The following is a 22,193-nucleotide window of genomic DNA, read 5'->3' as shown; positions in this document are numbered from 1 at the left end:
GATTCTCATGCACATGTTCATAAGTGAAGCTGTATTCATAAACGATTTTGTCTTCTTACACTGGGTTTGGTATTAAAATCAAATGAGGTAGACTCTTGCTTTTTTTCTGATTCATGTGACAAGTTGTACAAGACAAGGAGATTCACTGTGTAACAGTCCTTCTCTAAGCTTTCCCACATGAAAAAAATGGCAACCAGTTATCAGAAGAAAAACACTGTCTTCTCTCTTTCTTTCACACTCATATTTAATTATGAGCCAGTCATCCCAGCTCTGCCTTCACAGTGCATCTAAGTTGAGTCCCATCTTCCCACCACCTCTTCCTGTCTCCGCTGTGTGAGAGGTTGGACCTGTCAGGAGGATGCCACCACCCTGTATTGGGGCTCCATGTTTTTGTTTTCACCCCCTTGTAGTTCATTTTCCCAATATCCCTTTAAGTTCAGTTCAGTTCAGTCACTCAGTCATGTCCAACTCTTTGTGACACCATGAATCACAGCACACCAGGCCTCCCTGTCCATCACCAATTCCCGGAGTTCACTCAAACTCATGTCCATTGAGCTGTTGATGCCATGCAGCCATCTCATTCTCTGTCGTCCCCGTCTCCTCCCACCCCCAGTCCCTCCCAGCATCAGACTCTTTTCCAGTGAGTCAACTCGTCGCATGAGGTGGCCAAAGTATTGGAGTTTCAGCTTTAGCATCAGTCCTTCCAATGAACACCCAGGATTGATCTCCTTTAGAATGGACTGGTTGGATCTCCTTGCAGTCCAAGGGACTCTCAAGAGTCTTCTCCAACACCAGAGTTCAAAAGCATCAATTCTTCGGCAATCAGCTTTCTTCACAGTCCAACTCTCACGTCCATACATGACCACGGGAAAAACCATAGCCTTGACTAGACAGACCTTGGTTGGCAAAGTAATGTCTCTGCTTTTTAATATGCTATCTAGGTTGGTCATAACTTTCCTTCCAAGGAGTAAGCGTCTTTTAATTTCATGGCTGCAATCAGCATCTGCAGTGATTTTGGAGCCCAAAAAAATAAAGTCTGACACTGTTTCCACTGTTTCCCCATCTATTTCCCATGAAGTGATGGGACCAGATGCCATGATCTTTGTTTTCTGAATGTTGAGCTTCAAGCCAACCTTTTCACTCTCCTCTTTCACTTTCATCAAGAGGCTTTTGAGTTCCTCTTCACTTTCTGCCATAAGGGTGGTATCATCTGCATATCTGAGGTTATTGATATTTCTCCCAGCAATCTTGATTCCAGGTTGTGCTTCTTCCAGCCCAGCATTCCTCATGATGTACTCTGCATATAAGTTAAATAAGCAGGGTGACAATATACAGCCTTGGTGTACTCCTTTTCCTATTTGGAACCAGTCCGTTGTTCCATGTCCAGTTCTAACTGTTGCTTCCTGACCTGCATACAGGTTTCTCAAGATGCAGGTCAGGTGGTCTGGTGTTCCCATCTCTTTCAGAATTTTCCACAGTTTATTGTGATCCACACAGTCAAAGGCTTTGGCATAGTCAATGAAGCAGAAAAAGCATAAGTCAAATCTTGTGACTCTTATAATTATCTCCTGTTGACCCCATTGGGAGGGAGGGATCGTGTCTGGGATCAAAACACAGACCATTGTAGCCATCTTCCTGGGCATTGGACGGATGAAACTGACCGTCTACACACTTGTGTATACTCACAGCCTGGGGGATGAGTCCACTGCACACCGCACATGGCCACATGGGGCTTTCATTCAGAAACAGTGTGGACCACCAGGAGTGATGGGAGGAAGGCTTTGCAGTATTAAGAGAGTGTGGCACCCACTGGTTCCCACAGGAGGATGTGACTGGGAGTTTGACTAATAGAAAAGTAAGCAGGAACTCTACCTGGTCCAGTTGATAAGAGGGGTGTTTGGCTAAGGAGTATTTTCTGCAGAAGCAGAATGGAAGTGGCACTTGTGGGTGTGTGGGTATGCCATTGGAGGTGTTCCTACTCCCCTCAACCCATGTCAATGCAGATCATAATACTGGGCCTTAATTTTAAGCCTCACACCACAGGTTTCGGGGCCAAAACTTTCCAAGGCCCTTCACGGTCTGACAATTGGCTGCCTCTCTGGGCTTATTTCCTGTGTTCTCCCTTCCTCCACACATTCTGCTCCAGCTACAATGACTGCTTACTCTTAAACTCATCAAACATATCTTCACCTCAGGCCTCAGGCCCTTGCTTTTTACTCTGTCTGTTCCCATAGTGAAAGTTGCTCAGTCGTGTCCGACTCTTTGCGACCTCATGGGCTGTACAGTCCATGGAATTCTCTAGGCCAGAATACTGGAGTGGGTAGCCTTTCCCTTCTCCAGGGGATCTTCCTAACCCAGGGATTGAACCCAGGTCTCCCACATTGCAGGTGGATTCTTTACCATCTGAACCACAAGGGAAGCCCCGTCCCACAGAGATATCACCATAATTTTTTTCTCAGTTTCTTCAGATTCATGCTTACTTCTTCAGTGTGAGGTAAAAAGCATACTTTTACATGCTTCCAAACTTTATATAAAAGGTGCCCTGCTATATACGGTTTTTTGTCTTCATTATTATATTTTTGAAATTCATCCTGGTTGCTACATTTAGCTCCATTTTGTTCGTTTTATCTACTCTGGTACATTCCAAGAATGCGGCAACCTGTATTTATCTCATATCCTGTGGATGAATGTTTAAGTAGTTTCCAAGACTTTTCCACTACAAGAATGTTTCAGTGAATCTCTTTGCAGGTCTTCTTGTGAACATGTACAAGACTTTTCTCGAGGGTATATATAAAAATGTGAAATTGCTGGTCAGATGGTACCAGGAACTTGCTGGGAGTAGGCCTTAAGAAGTGAGGCTGAGAAAGCTGTATGTAATCTTCCTCCTGTTGAAAAGCATAGAAACTACCAGAAGAGTTGAGAGACTCTGAGACCTAACAAAGTAAATGCTGACGTAAGTAAACGCTGACAGCTGTTTCTGTGGTTCATCAGAGGAGCTTCTCTACTGTTTGTGAGCAGACTATGGGCTCCTTGCTACTGTCACCAAGGGCCACCTCTGTGAAGCATCTGTTGTCACTGAGGGGACTGAGAAAAAGTGCCCACTGGCAGGAGTGGTGGCTGTGAAAAATTGTTAAGCTGGGGGGTGTCTAAACTCTTAGAGTTGTTGAACTTTCTCCCTCAGCCTCACATTAGTCACTCTTTACCTCCAGAGAAGAACCGAGAGAATTAGTCTTTTGTCAATAGACTTTGCTGAGTTGAGAGAATACCAATTTTCCCCACAGGGATCTTGGTAAAAAAAATTAGTCACTTAAAAACTATGGAAAGAAACTCAGAATAACTTCAGAGACCCTAACTTAGAGCCCAGCTTTCAGATTTCTGATGGAGGGTGCGGCCCAGGAGAAAATGGCTTCATAAGCATCTATTTACTTTCTCCCTTCTCTAGTTCTTATTTTGGTTTCTCTCCCCCTCTGTTTCTCTTCTTTTCTCTTTTTCTTACTTTCATGGTCCCTTGTTTATGTGTTAGATTTGTCAATAGTATTTCAAGATTCCGCTTTGCCTCCACAGTGTTCGTGTTTTGACAAAAAAGGAAGCCAGAAGAGATGTTTAGTATTTTCAGTAAAGCTGAGGGTTCACAAGAAATCCATGCACATTGAGTCAGCTCCTACCCTATAACTTATCCTTTGATTTGGCTGTAAAAGTCATGTGTTTGGCAAGATTCTCTTGAGTGCATTGTAGAAGTGGTGCTTCCTCTCCAGGATGTCACCATGGAGACCTGTGGGTCACAAGAACCTAACAGAAGCCCAGGAAGATGGCTATAATTACCTGATTTGATCCTCAACATTCCTCAATTGCAATTCCATGGTGGATGTACACCCAATTCCCTCAGACACAAGAGCCAAAGCCACCATGGAGTGAGGCAAAACATTCAATTGAAAGTCAGGAGACTTGTGTTTTAGTCTGGGTTCTACCACTATCTAGTTGGTGACCTTGGGCCAATTACTACACTTCAGTTTTTGGTTACTTCATTTTAAAAATGAGGGTTTTTATTGACATACAATTGACCATAGTAGTCTCTTACAATCCTTTGTATTTTCTGTGTTATGAGTAGTCTCCTCTTTCATTTCTAATTTTATTTTAATCTTTTCTCTTTTTTTCCATAGTGAATCTAGCTACCAATTTGTCTATTTTTGTCTTCTCCAAAAAACCCAGCTCTTCGTTTCATTGATCTTTTCTATTGTCTTTTTAGTTCTATTTATTTCTGCTTTGGTCTTTGTCATTTCCTTCTTTCTGCTAACGTTGGGCTTAGTTTGTTCCTCTTTTTCTAGTTCCTTGAGATATGCTGCTGCTGCTCTGTCGTTTCAGTTGTGTCCGACTCTGTGCGATCCCATAGACGGCAGCCAACCAGTCTCCGCCGTCCCTGGGATTCTCCAGGCAAGAACACTGGAGTGGGTTGCCATTTCCTTCTCGAATGTGTGAAAGTGAAAAGTGAAAGTGAAGTCACTCAGTTGTGTCCAACTAGTAGCGACCCCATGGACTGCAGCCCACCAGGCTCCTCTGTCCATGCGATTTTCTAGGCAAGAGTACTGGAGTGGCTCGCCATTGCCTTCTCCGTCCTTGAGATATAGCGTTAAGTTAAAGACATCTATTTTGGCTAAATGTATAATCTATCTCAGAGAATGTTCTGTGTATATTTGTAAAGAATGTGTATTCTGTTGGTTTTGGATGGGATGTTCTATAAATGTCTGTTAAGTTCATCTGGTCTAACATATAGCTTAAGTCCAGTGTTTCTTTATTGATTTTCCATCTAGATAATCTACCCATTGTTGAAAGTCGGTATCAAACTCTCATGCTATTATTGTATTATGGTATATTTCTCCTTTCAGGTATGTTATATTTGCTTTATATATTTAGGTGTTCCTATGCTGGGAGAGTCCCTTGTACTGCAAGGAGATCCAACCAGTCCATTCTAAAGGAGATCAATCATGGGTGTTCATTGGAAGGACTGATGCTAAAGCTGAAACTGCAATACTTTGGCCACCTCATGCGACGAGCTCAGTTCAGTTCAGTCACTCAGTCGTGTCCGATTCTCTGCGACCCCATGAATCACAGCATGCCAGGCCTCCCTGTCCATCACCAACTCCTGGAGTTCACTCAAACTCATGTCCATTGAGTCGGTGATGCCATCCAGCCATCTCATTCTCTGTCATCCCCGTCTCCTCCCGCCCCCAATTCTTCCTAGCATCAGACTCTTTTCCAGTGAATCAACTCGACGCATGAGGTGGCCAAAGTGACGAGTTGACTCACTGGAAAAGACTCTGATGCTGGGAAAGGTTGGGGGCGGGAGGAGAAGGGGACGACAGAGAATGAGATGGCTGGATGGCATCACCGACTCTGTGGACATGAGTTTGAGTGAACTCCGGGAGTTGGTGATGGACAGGGAGGCCTGGTGTGCTGTGATTCATGGGGTTGCGGAGAGTCGGACACGACTGAGCGACTGAACTGAACTGATGCTGGGAGAAGGCAATGGCACCCCACTCCAGTACTCTTGCCTGGAAAATCCCATGGATGGAGGAGCCTGGTAGGCTGCAGTCCATGGGGTCGTGGGGAGTTGGACACGACTGAGCGACTTCCCTTTCACTTTTCACTTTCACACATTGGAGAAGGAAATGGCAACCCACTCCAGTGTTCTTGCCTGGAGAATCCCAGGGACAGGGGAGCCTGGTGGGCTGCCGTCTATGGGGTCGCACAGAGTCGTACACACACACACAACTGAAGCGACTTAGCAGCGGCAGCAGCATGCTGGGTACATAAATGTTAGCAAATGTTATAACCATCTTACTGGTTGATCCCTTTATATAATGACTTTTTTATTACAGTTTTTGTCTTAAAGTCTGTTTTGTCTGATACAAGTATAGCTCCCTTAGGTTTCTTTTCATTTCCATTTGTGTGGAATTCTTTTCCCATCCCTTTACTTTGAGTCTGTATGTGTCCTTAAAGTCAAAATGAGTCTCTTGTGGTCAGCATATAACTGGGTCTTGTTTTTTATCCATTCAGTCATTCTGTGTCTTTTGATCAGAGGATTTAGTAAATTTACATTTAAAATAATCATGTTGGGCTTCCCTGAGGCTCAGACAGAAAGAATCTGCCTGCAGTGCAGGAGACCTGGGTTCAGTCCCTGGATGGGGAAGTTTCCCTGGAGAAAGGAATGGCTACCCACTCCAATCTTCTTGCTTGGAGAGTTCCATGGATAGAGGAGCCTGATTGGCTACAGTCCATGGGGTTGCAAAGGGTCTGACATGACTGAGAGACTTACACTATGGACCTATATTACCATTTTGTTAATTATTTTTTGGCTGTTTTGTGATTCTTTTATTTTCTTTCTTCTTCTGTTGAGCAACATAGTCTGAATTTCTAGACACATAATCTACCAACATTGAATCAGGCAGAAACAGAAAATCAGAGCAGACTGATTACTAGTAAGAAAGAATGAATCAATAATCAAAATCCCTAAGCAAACAAAAATTCAGGACCAGATGGCTTCATTGGTGAATTCTACCGAACGTTTGAAGAAAAATCAATACTAATCCTTCTGAAACTATTCCAAAAAAACAGACGAGGAGGAATTATTCCCAAGCTTATTCTATGGGTTCAGCACTACTGTGACTCCAAAACCAGACAAGGACACTATAAGAAAAGAAAATTGTAATTTTTCTGTAATTATATTCTGGTGAATATAATACAACAATTCTCAATGAAATATTAGCAAACTGAATTCAGCAGTTCATTAAAAATATTATGCACTATGATACAACTGGACATTTTAAGAAATACAAGGATGGTTCAACATCTGCAAGTCAATCAATGTGACACATCACAGTGACAAAATAAAGGATAAGTCACATGATCGTCTCAATAGATGCAGAGAAAACATTCGACAAAATTCAGCATCCACTAATGATAAAAACTCTTAACACACAGCTAACATCACATTCAATGGTGAAAGTTGAAAGCATTTCCTCCAAGATCGGGAATGAGACAAGGATGTTCACTCTCACCACTTTTATTCAGCATAGTCTGGAAGTCCCAACTAGAGCAAATAAGTAAGAAAAATAAATGAAAGGCATCTAAATTGGGAAAAACAGTAAAACTGTCCATTTGCAGATTACATAATATCATATATAGAAAACCCTAAAAACTCCACCAAAAAACTGTTAAAACTAAAAAGCAAAATCAGTAAAGTTGCAGGCTATAAAATCACTACACAAAAATCAGTTGCATTTCTGCACACTAATAAAACTATCAGAGAGAGAAATTTTAAAAGCAATCTCATTTACAATTGCATTAAAAATAATAAAATACCTAGGAATAAATTTGACCAAGGACGTGAAAGATCTGTAAACTAAAAGCTATAAGAAATTGATGAAAGAAATTGAGGATAACACAAGTAAATAGATATGTGCTCATGGACTGGAAAAATTAATATTATTAAAAATTGTTACTACTTAAAGTGATCTACAAATTTAATGAAATTCCTATCAAAAATTTCAATGGCATTTGCACAAAAATAGGAAAAATAATCCTAAAATTTGAGGGGAACTATAAAAAATCCTGAATAGCCAAAACAATCTTCAGAAAGAGGGACAAAGCTGGAACCATCATGCTTCCTGATTTCAAATTTATTACAAACCTATAGTAATCAAAACAATATGGTATTGTTATAAAAACAGACATAAAAGTCAATGGGACATAATAGAGAATCCAGAAATAAACCTATGCCTTTCTGGCTAATGGAGTCAGTGATGTCCTAGATCTCATCCTCTGTAAAAACAAAAGATAACAAGTGCTGGTGAGGATGTAGAGAAAGGCAACCTAGATGCACTGTTGTTATGAATGTCATTGGTGTTCAGTTCAGTTCAGTCGCTCAGTCGTGTCCGACTCTTCGCGACCCCATGAATCACAACACGCCAGGCGTCCCTGTCCATCACCAACTCCCGGAGTTCACTCAAACTCTGTCATCCCCTTCTCCTCCTGCCTCCAATCCCTCCCAGCATCAGAGTCTTTTCCAGTGAGTCAACTCTTCCGTGAGGTGGCCAAAGTATTGGAGTTTCTGCTTTAGCATCAGTCCTTCCAATGAACACCCAGGATTGATCTCCTTTAGAATGAACTGGTTGGATCTCCTTGCAGTCCAAGGGACTCTCAAGAGTCATCTCCAGCACCACAGTTCAAAAGCATCAATTCTTCAGCGTTCAGCTTTCTTCACAGTCCAACTCTCACATCCATACATGACCATGGGAAAAACCATAGCCTTGACTAGACGGACCTTGGTTGGCAAAGTAATGTCTCTGCTTTTTAATATGCTATCTAGGTTGGTTATAACTTTCCTTCCAAGGAGTAAGCGTCTTTTAACTTCATGGTTGCAATCAGCATCCGCAGTGATGTTGGAGCCCCCCAAAATAAAGTCTGACACTGTTTCCACTGTTTCTCCATCTATTTCCCACAAAGTGATGGGACCGGATGCCATGATCTTAGTTTTCTGAATATTGAGCGTCAAGCCAACTTTTTCACTCTCCTCTTTTACTTTCATCAAGAGGGTTTTTAGTTCCTCTTCACTTTCTGCCATAAGGGTAGTGTCATCTACATATCTGAGGTTATTGATATTTCTCCCGGCAATCTTGATTCCAGCCTGTGCTTCTTCCAGACCAGCGTTCCTCATGATGTACTCTGCATATAAGTTAAATAAGCAGGGTGACAATACAACCTTGACGTACTCCTTTTCCTATTTGGAACCAGTCCGTTGTTCGATGTCCAGTTCTAACTGTTGCTTCCTGACCTGCATACAGGTTTCTCAAGAGGCAGGTCAGGTGGTCTAGTATTTCCATCTCTTTCAGAATTTTCCAGTTTGTTGTGATCCACACAGTCAAAGGCTTTGGCATAGTCAATGAAGCAGAAATAGATGTTTTTCTGGAACTCTCTTGCTTTCTCCATGATCCAGTGGATGTTGGCAATTTGACCTCTAGTTCCTCTACCTTTTCTAAAACCAGCTTGAACATCTGGAAGTTCACGGTTCACATATTGCTGAAGCCTGGCTTGGAGAATTTTGAGCATGACTTTACTAGTGTGTGAGATGAGTGCAACTGTGGAGTAGTTTGGCATTGCCTTTCTTTGGGATTGGGATGAAGACTGACCTTTTCCAGTCCTGTGGCCACTGCTGAGTTTTCCAAATTTGCTGGCATATTGAGTGCAGCACTTTCACAGCATCATCTTTCAGGATTTGAAAGAGCTCAGCTGAAATTTCATCACCTCCACTAGCTTTGTTCGTAGTGATGCTTTCTAAGGCCCACTTGACTTCACATTCCAAGAAGTCTGGCTCTAGGTCAGTGATGACACCATCGTGATTATCTTGGTCGTGAAGATCTTTTTTGTACAGTTCTGTGTATTCTTGCCACCTCTTCTTAATATCTTCTGCTTCTGTTAGGTCCATATCATTTCTGTCCTTTATTGAGCCCATCTTTGCATGAAATGTTCCCTTGGTATCTCTAATTTTCTTGAAGAGATCTCTTGTCTTTCCTATTCTGTTGTTTTCCTCTATTTCTTTGCATTGATCACTGAGGAAGGCTTTCTTATCTCTCCTTGCAATTCTTTGGAACTCTGCATTCAGATGGTTATATCTTTCCTTTTCTCCTTTGCTTTTCGCTTCTCTTCTTTTCACAGCTATTTGTAAGGCCTCCTTAGACAACCACGTTGGTTTTTTGCATTTCTTGTCCATGGGGATGGTCTTGGTCCCTGTCTCCTGTACGATGTCACGAACCTCTGTCCAGAGTTCATCAGGCACTCTATCTATCAGATAAAGTGGTGTAGGCAGTATGAAATACAGTGGAGGTTCCTCCAAACATTAGAAACAGAACTTCCATATGATCTAATAATTCAATTTCTGGGTAAATAACCCAAGGAAATGAAATCATGATCTTGAAAAGATATATGCCTCCCCATGTGCATCGCCAAATTATTTACTAGTCAACAGATGGAAACAACCTAAGTGTCCATCCATTGATGGATGAATGGAAAAAGAAAATGTAGTGTGTGTGTATATATATATATATATATTGTTGTTATTCAGTTGCTCAGTCATATCCAACTCTTTACGATCCCATGGACTGCAACATGCCAGGCCTCTCTGTCTGTCACCATCTCCCAGAGTTTGCCCAAGTTTATGTTCATTGCATCAGTGATGCTATCCAGCCATCTCATCCTCTGATGCCCTCTTCTCCTCTGCTCTCGATCTTTCCCAACATTAGGCACTTTTCCAATGAGTCATCTGTTCGCATCAGATGTCCATAATACTGGAGCTTCAGCTTCAACATCAGTCCTTCCAGTGAATATTCAGGGTTGATCTCCCTTGAGATCAAGTGGTTTGATCTTTCTGCCCAAGGGACTGGGAGGGATTGGGGGCAGGAGGAGAGGGGGACGACAGAGAATGAGATGGCTGGATGGCATCACCGACTCGATGGAGGTGAGTTTGAGTGAACTCCGGGAGTTGGTGATGGACAGGGAGGCCTGGCGTGCTGTGATTCATGGGGTCACAAAGAGTCAGACACGCTTGAGTGACTGAACTGAACTGGTACTTTTATATATATATATATATATAAAGTGTGTATATATATATATAACACCTTACATTATATATATACACATACATGTATATATATGTATAATACATATATTGTTATAATATATATATGTAATTCAGTCATCAAAAAGGAGGAAATCCTGCCATTTACAACAAAAAGTATACCCTTTGAGGACATTATGCTAGTTAAGTACGTCAGACAGAGAATGACAAATACTATATGACTTCACTTACATGTGAAATCTATAAAAATCAAACTCACAGAAACAGAGAATAGATTGGTGGTTACCAGAGGCAGGGAATTCAGGGGACATGGGTGTGTATTAAAAGGTACAGACTTCCAGTTATAAGATAAGTCCTAGGGGTGTAATGAACAACACAGTGATGATAGTTAACAATACAATATCACACTTTTGAAAGTTGCTAAGAAAGTAGATCTTTAAAGTTCTCATCACAAGAAAAAAATTGTATCAAGTGACTGATGTTAACTACCACAATAGGTGATCATTTAACAATACATACATGTATCAGATCATTATATTGTACACCTTCAGTAGACTAACACAATGTTTTACATCAGTTATAGCTCAATAGGACTGAAAAAAATTACAGCTTTCTGATAGATGGTTTGTTCATTTGAAATGTGTTAAGCATCTGCTTTCTTCACAGTCCAACTCTCACATCCATACATGACCACTGGAAAAACCATAGCTTTGACTAGACGGACCTTTGTTTGCAAAGTAATGTCTTTGAGTGAACTCTGGGAGTTGGTGATGGACAGGGAGGCCTGGTGTGCTGTGATTCATGGGGTCATAAAGAGTCGGACACGACTGAGCGACTGAACTGAACTGAACTGATATGTGTATTTAAGCGACTACTAGATACACTCCAAGGTAGATGTTAAATTTCTAATTTAAATTAAATTTAAATTAGTTTTCAAATTTCTTGCCATTAGAAGGAACGACACATGTTTTTCTATGTCTATGTTCACTCGAGTTGTAATCCTTTGAGATCCTAAGTGGCTTCACAGATGCCCTGTTACTAAGAAGTTGAAAACTCTATGCCTCGGCAGATTGCAGGATCTCTGTTGTTTTCTCATCTGTGTGAGTACCACATTGTTGTGGGGTGGGGTGTACTTTAGCCTTCCTGGTTGATGTATCTTCTTGTTCCGTGCTTTTCCAGTTATACACCTACTGGGGGACATGATCTCATTGTGTTTAAATCTTCTTACCCTGACCATTCTATTTCTCTCAGCCCTTCTGTCTAGGACTCAGGGGGCATGTGTCCCAGGCCCTCAGTACCGCACCTACTGGGAGAATACAAGCTCTTTCTATGCTTAACAAAGAGAGGCATTGTTTCAATTAAATATTTCCTACTAAACAAGGATTATAGTCTAGGCTGTGCCTTCCCAAGGGGCATTTTCCATGGAATTGGAAGGAACATTCTTTTAAAGAGACTGACAAAGGAATGCATCTTTTATTAACTTAACCACTGTGAGAACAACTTACTTCTTGAATATGACTGTCATATTTTTCTTGCCAAAGCACCAAAGTTTTCATATCATTTCTTTGTCTGAAAACTGACATTAACCATTATTTCTTATAGAACTTAAGCTTTTTTACCTACCTTTTCTTTTCTTTTTTTTAAGGAAAACCTACTCTCTAGCCTCATCTTACCTATTTATCATTATTCCTCGTTGTTTGCACATTTTCCTCTCTATTTCCAAAAAAAAACATATTTCTACCTCTGGAAGAGGGAAGAGGGCAAAGCAGATTGTCCAACATGACATAGCTGGTTAGTGACAAAGTTCAAAGCATGTTTACTCAGAAACAAGGAACCAAAATGGCAGATAAAATAATTGTTATAGTAATTTTTAATCCAGGTACAAATTTTGACCCATAATCACTAGCTCTTTTTCATGAGGAAAATCATTTCATCTCTCTGGGCTTTAGTCTCTTCACTTGTGAAATGAAATGATGATAACTTTTTCACCATTGTTGTGGATATTGGGAACTTTAATATGTAAAATGCCTAGTACAGTGTCTACCTCAGGCTTCCCAGGTGGCTCAGCAGTAAAGAATCCACCTGCAGTGCAGGAGACCTGGCTTTGATCCCTGGGTCGGGAAGATCCCCTGGAGAAGGGAGTGGCAACCCACTCCAGTGTTCTTGCCTGGAGAATCCCATGGACAGGGGAGCCTGGTGGGCTACAGTCCATGGGGTCACAAAGAGTCAGATATCACCAAAGCGACTGAGAATGGATGTGCAGTGTCTACCTCATAATGTATGCTCAGTAAGTGTTGGTTAAGTGCATTATTCTCTATTTTCCAGAACCAGTAAAGCCTAACTCGTCCACTTTGGAGACCCGCAGGAAAACATCCAATAAAGACAATTATCCTTAAGTGCTCACTCCTGCCTAACTCTAGGATACTTGCCAGATACTATGAAAGCAAACTGGGTGTCCCATGGAGTAAGACTAATGAATAGCATATCTGATCCCAACAGTTTACTTAGTTTTGCACACAGCCAAGAGCAAAGACTGAATTTAATTGGGTGGTGTTGAAACTTCCTAGAATGACAGAACTCTGAGACCACATGGAGCTGTAGGCACCTCTAATGCAGATACTCACAATCCTGCCATGCTCTTCCTGCCTGTTGACTGATGCAGACAGCTCGGAACTGTGTCTGAGCTGGGAGATATGTGCGTGAGGAGCAGAGCCCCCCAGAGAGGCATCTCTCCGGATGGTAACTGGTTGCATGCAAGGCAGGGAACATGTGAACATGGCAGATAATCTGAATAGAAGTTCAGATGTCTTTTGGTCCACTCTTGGTAACGTAACATAGTGCTTGGGTCTCCACAGAAAAGAGTGCATTCAAGGTGGTCATTGAAGAGTATTAAAAAGGCAACTATTTGTGGAGGCATGGCCAGGAGAAGGGAGTCAGAAGGAATGGGGAAACACCACAAGGATGATAATGGAGAGTGGCCACTGCTGCCCTTAAGCTTGAAGGCGCAAGCTCGAATTCAGTCAAATTGATTCGAATTTAATCAGAGCCGTAATGTGGGAAAGGAGCCGTCTGAGGGGAGTTTGGCTGTCAGTCAAGAAGGAGGACCAGAACAGGAGACTGAGGTCACGAACGCCCTGATCTGCCACTCCCTCTCTCCTTCCAGTGCCTTCCATGGACTGAGCCCAGCAGGAGCCCACTGATGCAGTTCTTCCAGGCTGGCCTGCTGGGGCGCATGGCAGAACGAAGAAGGATGAAAATGGATCTGGAGGAGCAAATGGAAAAAACCCTGCCTGCCCAGACCGTGAGTACAGGAAAGGCATAAAAACATGTTTTCCCCTCAATTTTCCCTGCATTGTAATAGCTGTATGACTGATTTATACTTATTGATGGAAAAAAGTATCTGTCATATACTTATTTATACCAGATCATATTCAACATAGTGGTTGGAAGGCTAAGCTCAATCCTCTCAAAGGGCTGAATTCTCTCAACAGGGAGGATGCCTCATGTTTAAGCGGTAGAAAGATCCCCAGGACTGTTGCTGTTCAGTCGCTAAGTCCTGTCTGACTCTTTGTGACCCCCAAGGAAGGCAGCATGCCAGGCCTTCCTGTCCTTCAGCATCTCCTGGAATTCACCCAAGTTCAAAATGTTCTCCAGAGTCTTCTGTATATGTTGGAGTTTTAAGGGGTCCAGAAGTGACAGTCCTGTTTTTTTGTTTAACTCAGACATGAAAAGTAGGCAGATGGAGATTTTTTAAAGTCAGCTTTAGCATTGACAAAGCTGATACTAGAAAGCAGAGTTTAGTAGAAAGTCCCAGTGGATTTCCTAAGAGGGTGCTGCAGAATACAACTTACCTTCCTGGTCAGAGGCAAAGTGAGAAAAATGCAAGTCTTACCCAGGGCCAGGGCCTTGACTGATAAACTCTTGAGCAGATGAAAATTCCTATTTCATGCAAATGGACAGGCTCCAAAAGAGAAGAGACAGAAACTGAGGCACTTTCCTTAATTCCTTCTCCCAAATTCAGGGGATTAAATCTGTCCCCATCCCCTGGTAGGACGAGTTTCAACAGCATCTAAGGAAGTACAAAAACAGACCAATCAGACAGACCTGGGGTTTGCCCACCCATTGCTTCCAGAGATGTTCCATGGGATAAGGGGTTCAGTTGTCCCCCAGTCTCTCCAGGAATGCATTGGTGCCCATACCCAACTTCCTGAAACCCTTGTTGGACAGGTGATTCTTATTTGTGTAACTTCGTGGGGAAAGCAGTTCCTTGTTTCTGCCTGTGGAGCATCTGTGTCCCCTCACTATGGGGAGACAAGCAGCAGGACCAGGCTACGCCCCTGCTTCTGTCCTGCAGGTGGCAGGAGTACCATCCGGACTGCTGTGCACCCGGGGCAGCCTCAGGCCAAGCCAAAGATAACACTGTGTCCACACACCGGAACACGCTGTGCTTTTCCAGGTTCCCAGGAAACCAAATCACATTAGAGGTCAACAGGGTTGTTAGACTATGGGTACTCAAGAGTATGAAGGACCAACATGAGGCCCCAGAACTTCCTTCTGTCAAGGACTCACGAGCCCCTCCTCAGGTCTCCTCTGATCCCTTGCTAACTGGGTTCTTTCCAGCCCTGTTTACTCAGTATCAGAAGTTCTCGAGCAGCCTAACTCAAAGACCCAGGACAGAAAGCTGCTCCTGGAGAGACAGGCAAGCAGGTGCAAACCCCACATGCCCAGACGCACTGGCTCTCTTCTCCAGTGTATCCCCCCTCCCCCATGGAGCCATCTTAAGGATAGCACAACGGAAGGCGGAGAATCCACCTTTCCACCCTGACTCTCAGAAACTAGAGCCACGGATGCAATCACCTACTTGATGGTTCTTCCTGGATGTCCCAAAGGAACACTTCCCACCTCCATCCTTCTGCTGTGACCACCCTCCCCCAACCTAAACCAGTGAGGGCATCCCCACGTGCCAGGTGTGCAAACCAGAAACCTTGGCCTCACTCCTGCTATCTCAGCCCATGTCTAAGTCACTGAGATTCAATTTTGATGTTGTCCCCTAATCATCTCTTGAACCCCTTCACTTCCTTTCTGGTCAGGGCCACCAGCATCTCTTGCACTAACTATTCTGCCTGCATTCCCTCTTACCTTCTCCAGTTCAGCTCCACACTGCAGCTACAATGATTTTTTTTCCCCCAGGATGAAAATGTCATTATTATCCTTTCCCCACTTTAAAGCCTTCTTCTGCTTCTAGGACAAAAATGAAGACCCTAAAATGGCCCACCTGACCTTAACCTTGCCCCTGTTGCAGCTCCAGTGTTTTGTCTGGCTGGGCTCCACGGGTCTCTGTCTGTATTCCAGTCTCCCAGGCACCATTTCTCCTCCCACTGAAGGGCTGCTGTGTGTATGCTGCATATATGCTTTCTCTACTTGCAATAACTCTGCCCTCTCCTGTGTGCCGGGACTCCCCAGTGGCTCAGTGGTAAAGAATCTGCCTGCAATGCTGGAGACACAGGTTCAATTCCTAGGTCAGGAAAATCCCCTGGAGAAAGGAATGGCAAACCACTCCAGTATTCTTGCCTGGAAAATTCCATGGACCAAGGAGGCTGGAGAGCTACAGTCCAAGGGTTTACAAAGAGTCAGACATGACTGAGCACGCACACACACTGACACTCTCCTGTGCAAGTTTAAGGTTGTCTGAAACTTCAGATCTCAGCTGGCAGTTACTTCTTCAGGGATGTTTTCTGATTTTTCTGGAGTAAACCAAATCTCCCCATTCTATCTTTTCATGACATTAGTGCCCAGCCCCCTTCAGAGCAACATAGCCACAGTTTGGCACTTATTTGCAGGTAATTTTATTAATATTATCTCCCCAACTAAAACATAGCCCCGTGTGGGCAAGAAAAAGCTCTGTTTTCACTCACAATGCCTATTCCAGGCATAAACACGAGCAGGTCATCCATAAGATTTGAATGAATTGCAAGGTCCTCTCAAACATCCACTGAAGCAGATTATCACCCGAGTGTGTGTGAAGTTGTGACCTGGCTCCTCAGTTCATCCAGTTTCTACCCTGTGGAAGGCCTGTCCTCCACCCAGCTCTGTTTTGCCTACAGAGAGTGGATTCCAGTGCTAAAAGTCCATCACTGAAACTACTCCACTGAGACCCACCGACCTCACCAGAGCCATTGACTTGACTCGACTTCTCCTTTAGGAAGCTTCCTGACCCCAGCTGCCAAGGTCACTTCCTGCTGGGGGAACCTGCCTGGGCTCTCCTGACTTATTCTGTTCCATGCAGAGCACAGAATGGAGGCCTGGATGTGAATCGGAAGCTCTTAGCTTTCTCTCTCATACACTCTCTCTACCTTTCTCTCCTTTTCTTCATTTCTCTTCTTTCTCCTCAATTCTTCAACCAACACCCCCTTGAAGACATGTTTCCTGTCCAGGAGAACGACAGACTGTCCCCTCTGCTTAGGAGCTGGCTGTGAGTGACCAGGTCAGCGTGACAGAATGTTCCCCATGCCAGCACCCCAAGCCCACAGAAGTGCGGGGACTTTGTCCGATGCACGTGACTTTGCAGAAAGGGATGTATTTGTACCTTTCAGAGTATGCAGGTCTCCCACACACTCTGAGTGTGTGTGTCCGGGGGAGCAGTCAGCTCCCGTTTTCCACCAGCACCCTTTCTGCCTTCTCCAGCTGCCTGAGACCTCTGTAAGAGACCCTGCGGCAGGGAGTGACAATGTGCCTCAAAGACCTTCAACTGGAGCAAAACTGACTCCAGCTGCTGCGATCTGAGATCCAGCTGCGTTTGCACTGCAACCACTGTCCTCAGGCTGGTTCCAGCCCAGGACTGCTCACAGCAGCGATTCCAGGGTGACACAGGACTCCCCCAACGGCCAACTTTCACTCCAGGACTTCCTGGCCCCCTGGATAAACCTCTGCAAGGCCAACTAGGATGCATCCACCCAAACTTCTTTCCTCTTTTCTCTTGTGCTGACAGTCCCAGCCATGCCAGCTGCCTACACGGGGTCTGTCACAGGCTTTTTCCCTATTAAATCCTGGCATGTTTAATCCCATCTTGGCACCTGCTTCCTGGAGGACCCAGATAACACATTTTTTTTTTACCCGTCTCCTTGGAAGATCAGTATGCTTAATAGAAACAAAGCCTTCCTGCATGCTTTTCTAGGACATGTAGACCTTGAGACGAGAAAGGATGAAAACAACATTCAAAACTACACAGGGAGAGCATACATGCCTATGGGGGACCACGCACAGTGTGTATGTCTTACACAAATTAAGCAATGGAGTGTTTCTAAAATTGCCCCTCAAAAGGAATGAAACAGCTCAATGTGTTGGGGTTGATAAACAGTCCTTAGTCCTGTGGAATTTCTTTTTGATCTTGGGAAACATTTCCTAGAGTGATAACGTTCTTCAGGGTCTGCAGCAAGGCTGCCTATTTGCATATAAAGGCCGGGCCACCTCAACATTTAATCCTAGGCTCTGAATACTCTTGGTCTGGTGGCTCTTCTCCTTTATAGGGTCAGAAACTAAAAAAGAATGCTTCAGATTCCAAACAGAAGGGAGGAAAATAGTACAAGAATGAACAAAGCATCTATTTTGAATCAGTGTTGCCAAAGCTGTGCTGTAGAAGAGGAAGATGAAGTTTATGGCTTCACCAGCATTTTTGGATCAAACTGTCCCTTGGAAAATGGTGTCATTTACAGGTACATGGCATTTATTGTCATTTTAATCTAGGAAATGATGTATCTGAAACTACAATCAGAAGGTATTTAGTATTAACATAATCGCATTATTTATTGAACATTTGTATACACCTCATGTTAAGCACTTCACGTAACTATTTCATTTCAGTCAATTTACAGAAGAGAAATTTAGTGGCAGGATTCTGTACACAAAAGACATTATTTTATCCCCTCAGACTTTTTTCCTAAATAGATTTATTTTTAATCATTGAATCAGTAGCCAGATCAACTAATCACAAGATTCTAAGAAGCAAACCACATGGGACACTTCTGGAATAACTGAGGTGGATAAAGTTTAAGAACTTAGCCTAGGTTGCGCAACTAGCAATGGCAGAAGATTGATTCTAACTCAAAAGTATTTAATTCCAAAGATTTCTGCTCCTTAGATCAACAATGGTGAGATCTTAACAACAGAGTTAAATGTCTGAAAGACAAATACAGCAGACTAAATGATTAAAGAAGGAGCTGGGCAATTCAACATGAGAATTAACTCTAGATTTAAACCTTGGTTCTTCCCTGGTGGCTCAGATGGTAAAGAATCTGCCTGCAATGCGGGAAACCCGGGTTTGATCCCTGGGTCAGAAAGATCCCCTGGAGAAGGGGAATGACTACACACTCCAGTATTCTTGCCCAGATAATTCCATGGACAGAGGAACCTGGAAGGCTACAGTCCATGGAGTCACAAAGAGATGGACACCACAGAGCAACTAACACTTTCATTTTCCCTTTCGGGTTTAGTAGTTAAATGACCTTGAGAAACCAAGTTTTCTCTGGAAAGAAAAGAGCCTATTTTCTTAAAAGTGCAAAAAGGCTGATAATGGTATGGAAAAAATTTTTCCTTCTCTCAGAAGCAATAGGAGAAATGACAAACTAAATGAAACACTCTGTTGAGACTGTATACAATGTAATCGCTTCAATCAAGCTGATGTTTTAACATCCTATGGGTGTAGGAAACGTACCATCATGGATGTTGTTTTCCTCCCTTTCTTATGGCCACAGAAATTCCAAGTGAAATGAAGCAAAATGAACTAACTTTTTAAAAAACCCTTCTTTGAAAATTATTCACTCTTTTCCGCCTGTTTTCTCCCTGAGAAATATTTTTGAACAGTGTTTGCTACCCCCTATTTATAGCTTTCCAGTTTTGGCAGGTATGGGAACGTTTATAAGTGGTTTGTTTTCTTTGCTATATCCAGTGTTGATTTAGGTTGCGTTAGCCACTGAAACAATTGGAAGCACTTTCAAGGAAGGTTGAAATCTGTTGACGGCTGATAACATTGTAAAATCTAGACAGTCTGAATCAAGATTGCTTTGAGAGGCTCAGGGCAAAAAGAACATCTTAGCAGTGCCGTGGTTTAAATAATTACCTTTGCTTCTGTTTTGGTGACTGTCCTGGAGGAAATTTCCCCTTGACATAGGTAGGAAGAGTATCTCCTGGAGGTTCTTCCAGCTGTTGGTAACTCTGGCTTGAACTCTGACAGCTAGATAAGAAAGTACGTGGCAGGCCCTCCATATCTAAGATCTGAGCTTCCTTAGGAAGCTATGTCTAACATTTGGGTTCTCACCAAGTTTTACATGCTGACCAGAGGCAAACATTAGTGGTTCTTTTGTTTAGGAGAGATGCCTGGAATTTCTGGGGTTTGCTTCATAAATGACTGAACTAAATAAATACATTTGAAAACCAGTAGAATTATAGACATCTTCCCCTCCCATCTGGCATGTTTTTACGGGTGGTATGGTTAGGTGGTGGTGTTTTTTTTTTCCTCTGGATTTTTCCACCCTTTCTCTCCCTATAATTTGTGGGCCTTGAGAAAAGTCATGGTCTGCCCTGTAAATGTAGAAGGAGAGCTTGTTTGGGGTCACCTCACTTTTTCTTGTCGCCTGGTTCTTGTCTGTGGTGCCATTGGGAGGAGGACCGCAAGGGATAAATAGCTCTGAAACGGAGAGATGGATTTCCAAATTCAAAGGCATCAGAGAAAATGGTAGTGTTTCTGAGATTAAGGCTTCTGGAAAATCAACCTCACTGGGGACAGGAGCAGAATGCGGGGCTAGCCTTCTGTCATCTGATCCAGGAGCTCATAAGGACACTTGGGAGAATATGAGGCCCTTGAATAGTTCAGGGCATCCACTGGGGCTGCAGAAAAGGCCATTAACCCTCACACACACCTGGGAGGTTGGGCACTTACTCCAGTTTTTCCTAAGGTTGCTCAGGCAGGCTTTATTTCTATTCCAGAAATAGATCTGAGGAAGCTCCATAGCCACCAGTCACCACTCCCTCCTCCCAAGCCACCTGCTTATTTGCAGGTCAGTTCTTTCCTTTCTTCTTTGGTCATCACTATGATTCATGCCCCTCTCCTCTTTCTAAATGTAACAAGTCCTTTAACAAAGTCTTTAAAAAATTGAAGGCAAAGGAGAAGGGGGCAGCAGAGGATGAGATGGTTAGATAGCATCACTGACTCAATGGACATGAATTTGAGCAAACTCCAGGAGATAGGAAAGGACAGGGGAACCTGATGGGCTGTACTCCATGGAGTCACAAAGAGTCGAACACGACTGAGTGACTGAACAACACCACCAAATGATTCATGCCCCCTCTCCTCATTCTAAATGTGATGAGTCCTTTAACCAAGTCTTTAAACATTTCTCATTTTGAAAAATCCAAATATATGCAAAGGTGAAAAGAACAGTTTACTTAATCGTCCAATGGCATCACCCAGATTTGACAATTGAGCTTTGCCTCAGTTGCTCCATGCTTTCCCCACTTTTCTCTGCAAAAGGATTTTAAAACCAATCCCAAACTTCAGTAGTGTCTCCCCTTAATACTTCTATACACAACTCTAATCTTTATAGATATTTTCATGTGTAGCCATGCCATTTTCCCACTCACAGAATTCATTAATATCATTTCCCACACACTCATACCTAAAGCCTTCTAGTTGTCCCAAAGGAGTCTATTTACAGTTGACTTGATTCAACGATGATCCTATCAAGGGCCTTTCATTGCATGTGCTTGTTACTTGTCTTCTGCCTGTGTTTACCTTTTTCTTTCCTGCCACAGATTTTTTTTGAGGACCCAAGTCAATCATCCAGATGCTCATTTATTTTCCCACAATTACATGTATTATTTGAGGACTGAGAGTTGTAGAACCTTTCCCATCAAAACTCTTATGCTGTGGTATATATACACGATGGAATATTACTCAAGCATAAAAGGAATGCATTTGAGTCAGTTCTGATGAGGTGGATGAACTTAGACCCTATTATACAGAGTGAAGTGAGTCAGAAAGAGAAAGATAAATACCATATTCTAACAAATATATACGGAATCTAGAAAAATGATACTGAAGAATTTATTTGCAGGGCAGCAATGGAGAAAGAGACATAGAGAATAGACTTATGGACATGGGGAGAGGGGGAGGAGAGGGTGAGATGTATGGAGAGAGTAACATGGAAACTTACAGTATCATATGTAAAATAGATGGCCAATGGGAATTTGCCGTATGGCTCAGGAAACTCAAACAGGAGCTCTCCATCAACCTAGAGGGGTGGGATGGGGAGGGAGATGGGAGGGAGGTTCAAAAGGGAGCCGATATATGTATATGTATAGCTGATTCATGATGAGGTTTGACAGAAAACAGCAAAATTCTGTAAAGCAATTATCCTTCAATAAAAATTTTTTAAAGCTCTTATGGTAACCAATAAGGAAGCTTAAGTATCCAGAAGAAAGATATTATTAATGTACACACAATGTATAGGTGATGAGATATATATCCAAAAGAGATTTCCTTAGATATTGAACTAAGTTAGTTACAAGT

The 22,193-nt window shown here is 42.8% G+C and overlaps 1 protein-coding gene across 1 annotated transcript in view; it reads left to right on the top strand.

The window, feature by feature from the left end:
- Positions 1–21,892, top strand: part of LOC148774973 (uncharacterized) — a 213,316-nt gene extending 191,424 nt beyond the window's left edge. The window contains exons 5-6 of the mRNA XM_088827662.1: positions 13,794–13,931; positions 18,157–21,892. Of these exons, the coding sequence (XP_088683788.1) occupies positions 13,794–13,931; positions 18,157–18,210 (192 nt within the window). The 3' untranslated portion in view covers positions 18,211–21,892. The remainder of the gene's footprint in view (positions 1–13,793; positions 13,932–18,156) is intronic.
- The last annotated feature ends 301 nt before the right edge of the window (positions 21,893–22,193 follow it).

Source organism: Moschus berezovskii, chromosome 18 (genome assembly GCF_049115385.1).
Source record: "Moschus berezovskii isolate FMDL1 chromosome 18, NW_MosBer_1.0, whole genome shotgun sequence".
NCBI classification, from domain to species: domain Eukaryota; kingdom Metazoa; phylum Chordata; class Mammalia; order Artiodactyla; family Moschidae; genus Moschus; species Moschus berezovskii.
The sequence above is the reverse complement of the archived record's forward strand: the minus strand, read 5'-3'. Positions and strand labels throughout refer to the sequence as shown.